The sequence below is a fragment of the Oncorhynchus mykiss genome, unplaced genomic scaffold (genome assembly GCF_013265735.2).
Source record: "Oncorhynchus mykiss isolate Arlee unplaced genomic scaffold, USDA_OmykA_1.1 un_scaffold_121, whole genome shotgun sequence".
NCBI classification, from domain to species: domain Eukaryota; kingdom Metazoa; phylum Chordata; class Actinopteri; order Salmoniformes; family Salmonidae; genus Oncorhynchus; species Oncorhynchus mykiss.
Window position 1 is genome coordinate 865,673 of NW_023493662.1, and position 4,328 is coordinate 870,000.

The following is a 4,328-nucleotide window of genomic DNA, read 5'->3' on the forward strand; positions in this document are numbered from 1 at the left end:
GGTTATTCAAATTAGTTTATTTTTGATTTAACATGTTTTTGAATCATGTTATGAATCATGTCCAGTTGGAGACTGGAGCACACTGCAGTCCCTTTCAGGTCCATAGGGTTTTACTGCCCCCTGCTGGAGACTGGAGCACACTGCAGTCCCTTTCAGGTCCATAGTGTTTTACTGCCCCCTGCTGGAGACTGGAGCACACTGCAGTCCCTTTCAGGTCCATAGGGTTTTACTGCCCCCTGCTGGAGACTGGAGCATACTGCAGTCCCTTTCAGGTCTATAGGGTTTTACTGCCCCCTGCTGGAGACTGGAGCACACTGCAGTCCCTTTCAGGTCCATAGGGTTTTACTGCCCCCTGCTGGAGACTGGAGCACACTGCAGTCCCTTTCAGGTCCATAGGGTTTTACTGCCCCCTGCTGGAGACTGGAGCACACTGCAGTCCCTTTCAGGTCTATAGGGTTTTACTGCCCCCTGCTGGAGACTGGAGCACACTGTAGTCGCTTTCAGGTCCATAGGGTTTTACTGCCCCCTGCTGGAGACTGGAGCACACTGCAGTCCCTTTCAGGCCCATAGGGTTTTACTGCCCCCTGCTGGAGACTGGAGCACACTGCAGTCCCTTTCAGGTCTATAGGGTTTTACTGCCCCCTGCTGGAGACTGGAGCACACTGCAGTCCCTTTCAGGTCCATAGGGTTTTACTGCCCCCTGCTGGAGACTGGAACACACTGCAGTCCCTTTCAGGTCCATATGGTTTTACTGCCCCCTGCTGGAGACTGGAGCACACTGCAGTCCCTTTCAGGTCCATAGGGTTTTACTTCCCCCTGCTATGACGGATCCAACAAATATCCCCAGGTCCCATCTCATCCAACACATCAATGACTCTTATAGGAGGGAGGGAGCATTACCCATGTTAAGCTATGAAATGAACTGGACATTTTATGGTGAATTTTAATACAGATTTACTTTAATACATTAATAATTTCTTGAATGTAATTAGTTTGTGTTTTGTAATTATGTTATTGAAACAGAATAAGTCAGTAATGAGGGAATAAATAAGTCCAGTCCAACAATGACCTCTCTCCTCTTTCTCATCCCTCTATCATCACTCCATGGGCGAGTACAACCATTACCTCTCTCCTCTTTCACATCCCTCTATCATCACTCCATGGGGGAGTACAACCATTACCAATACTGTATGTAGAACCAAATTAAAGACCAGTATGGACTATCAATACAGATACTGTATGTAGAACCATAGTAAAGACCAGTATGGACTATCAATACAGGTACTGTATGTAGAACCATAGTAAAGACCAGTATGGACTATCAATACAGATACTGTATGTAGAACCATAGTAAAGACCAGTATGGACTATCAATACAGATACTGTATGTAGAACCATAGTAAAGACCAGTATGGACTATCAATACAGATACTGTATGTAGAACCATAGTAAAGACCAGTATGGACTATCAATACAGATACTGTATGTAGAACCATAGTAAAGACCAGTATGGACTATCAATACAGATACTGTATGTAGAACCATAGTAAAGACCAGTATGGACTATCAATACAGATACTGTATGTAGAACCATAGTAAAGACCAGTATGGACTATCAATACAGGTACTGTATGTAGAACCATAGTAAAGACCAGTATGGACTATCAATACAAAGTGACCATTTAGAATGAGGCCCAGTTCAATGAGAGGAAGTCTTAACAGAACTGGGGGATGACAGACAGGAAGTGGGGGGTGGAGATCTAATATATTTTGTGCCAAACACTAAAGCATGATATTGTAATAAATCTACACCCTATTCCCTACGTAGAACACTACATTAGACCTGGTCAGAAGCACCGTAGTGCACTACGTAGGGAATAGGGAACCATTTGGAACAGAGACAGTAATTCCCCTGAACATCTTCCTCTTCCTCATCTGGTTTCTTGAACAGCCCTTCACTCCTCCCCTCTTCCTCCCCTCCTCCCTTTTCATTCTATTCTATCAGCCACACCACTAGCTCACCTCCACACAATACATTTACAAGTTAAAGACACACCTTGGAATAAATAACAAAGGAAAACTATTACTAGATGAAGTTGAGTGTTTTTTATTATTTCCCATCACCATAAATCATATTTAATCACTGAACAGTAGCAGACCTAACTTCATCTGTTCCTGACTCTGGATAGTGGATTAAAAAGACCATCAATCTCCAATGATATTAAAGTACTATTCTGAACATTACTGATATACTGAGTGGCAAGTCAAGATATCTGCTGGTTTTATTGTTTGGTCAACAGCACCACCTGCTGGACAGGTTTAATGTTGCTGGACTGAGCAGTATGGGAGGATGAAAGATGACACATTTAGGGCCGGTTTCCTGGACATCTACATTGAACATACTGTTTAGTCCAGGACTAGGATTCATCTGTGTCTGGGAAACCAGACCATATAGTTTAGTAGAAAGTAAGTGATACCAGCTTGTAGTGGGCTGACTAGTCCTGAATTGTCCTTTAGTTCCTGGACCATTTTCCATGCAGCTCCAGGTGACAGAGAACACATCAATTAGGACCGAGCCAACAAGCTGATCAATGATACTGAGGAGAATTACATAGAGGCAGAGAACCAACTGAGAAAACATATCAATGGTTCTGAATGACAACCAATATACATCAACACCAGACATCATGATTCATGGAAATGTACAAGATTAAAACATTGTATTGAATTTTAATGAATAACAAATCAGTTTACAGTTTAACCAGCTCAGCTATAGACCACACCAGCATGACTAGTATCTATGTGGACCCTACTACAGTTTAACCAGCTCAGCTATAGACTACACCAGCATGACTAGTATCTATGTGGACCCTACTACAGTTTAACCAGCTCAGCTATAGACTACACCAGCATGACTAGTATCTATGTGGACCCTACTACAGTTTAACCAGCTCAGCTATAGACTACACCAGCATGACTAGTATCTATGTGGACCCTACTACAGTTTAACCAGCTCAGCTATAGACTACACCAGCATGACTAGTATCTATGTGGACCCTACTACAGTTTAACCAGCTCAGCAGAACCAGAGAGACCAAACCCAGGATAGAGGGGCTGAGTGAATGTGGTCTGGACTCTGTGGAGGAGGGTCATTGTGTCAGAGACACTGTAGAAGGACAGAGTACCTGCCTTGTGATCCAGGTACACTCCTACTCTGGAGGACTGAGGGCCTGATACTTTAGTCCCAACATTATTGTGTCTGAAACAATAATCACCTCTATAGCACTCTAATCTCCAGGACTTGTTATTGTATCCAAATCCACCATCATTACCTCTCTCTGTTCTGCAGATGTCTTTATATGAGACTGCTGTAACAACACCACCAGTCCACTCCACCTCCCAGTAACAGCGTCCAGACAGACCCTCTCTACACAGAACCTGACACCAGTTGGTGAATCTGTCTGGATGGTCAGGATATGGTTGGACTTGGCCTGTACTGGTCACCTTTCTGTTCCCTTCAGACAGAGAGAGGCGTGTGTATGCTGTGTTTGGGTCCAGTGTGAGCTGACAGGAATCTGGGAGAAGAGCAGAGACCAATGAGGGGAGTCAGAACAATAAGTTAAGTCAGATACTGTATCTACCCTGTCTTTGATTAGAGCACAGCAGAGATCAAATCAGAGAAATATGAGGAGTCAGATAGATACCCAGTCTTTGATTAGATCTACTATTGCTATATATTTCTAGAGGGATTGTTAGGAGTGTCAGTAAAAAGAGACTGTTAGTTACTTCACAATAAAGAGACTCACATTGTAACAACTGTTCTCTGGTCTTGGGCTCTGGAGGCAGTACAACATCCACTATATTCACTACAGACACACAAACACATTGACAGAGAGAGGGAATGTTATCATCAGACCATATTCCACATGTATATGACTAGTAGGGAACTTTCAATGGTCTAAAGTTGATGTTCTTATTGTTTTCAACACACCTGTAGTGGAGATCTTGGTCCATTCTCCTTTAAGGAAGTCTTCTAGTTTCTCTCTCAGTTCAGACACAGTCTTACTCACATCTCCAAAGTACTGAAGAGGACGGACAACGATGCTGGGTAAGTCTGAAGATACACTGATACTGGAGAGAGACTGATACCTCTGGAGAGAGAGAGAGAGAGAGAGAGAGACTGATAACTCTGGAGAGAGAGAGAGAGAGACTGATACCTCTGGAGAGAGAGAGAGAGAGAGAGAGAGAGAGACTGATACCTCTGGAGAGAGAGAGAGAGAGACAGGGACAGAGAGAGGGAAAGACAGGGACAGAGAGAGGGAGAGACA

The 4,328-nt window shown here is 43.6% G+C and overlaps 1 protein-coding gene across 2 annotated transcripts in view; it reads right to left on the reverse strand.

The window, feature by feature from the left end:
* Window positions 1-2,099: 2,099 nt before the first annotated feature.
* Window positions 2,100-4,328, reverse strand: part of LOC110518413 (tripartite motif-containing protein 16) — an 8,964-nt gene continuing 6,735 nt past the window's right edge. Inside the window, exons 4-7 of one of the 2 annotated variants that reach the window (XM_036972168.1) lie at window positions 3,992-4,151; window positions 3,807-3,866; window positions 3,505-3,575; window positions 2,100-2,597 (exon numbers count right to left, since the gene is read on the reverse strand). In XM_036972168.1, coding sequence (XP_036828063.1) covers window positions 2,589-2,597; window positions 3,505-3,575; window positions 3,807-3,866; window positions 3,992-4,151 — 300 coding nt within the window. In that variant the 3' untranslated portion in view covers window positions 2,100-2,588. Of the gene's footprint in view, window positions 3,576-3,806; window positions 3,867-3,991; window positions 4,152-4,328 lie in introns of both variants that reach the window. The other variant, XM_036972167.1, reaches the window with a different exon arrangement.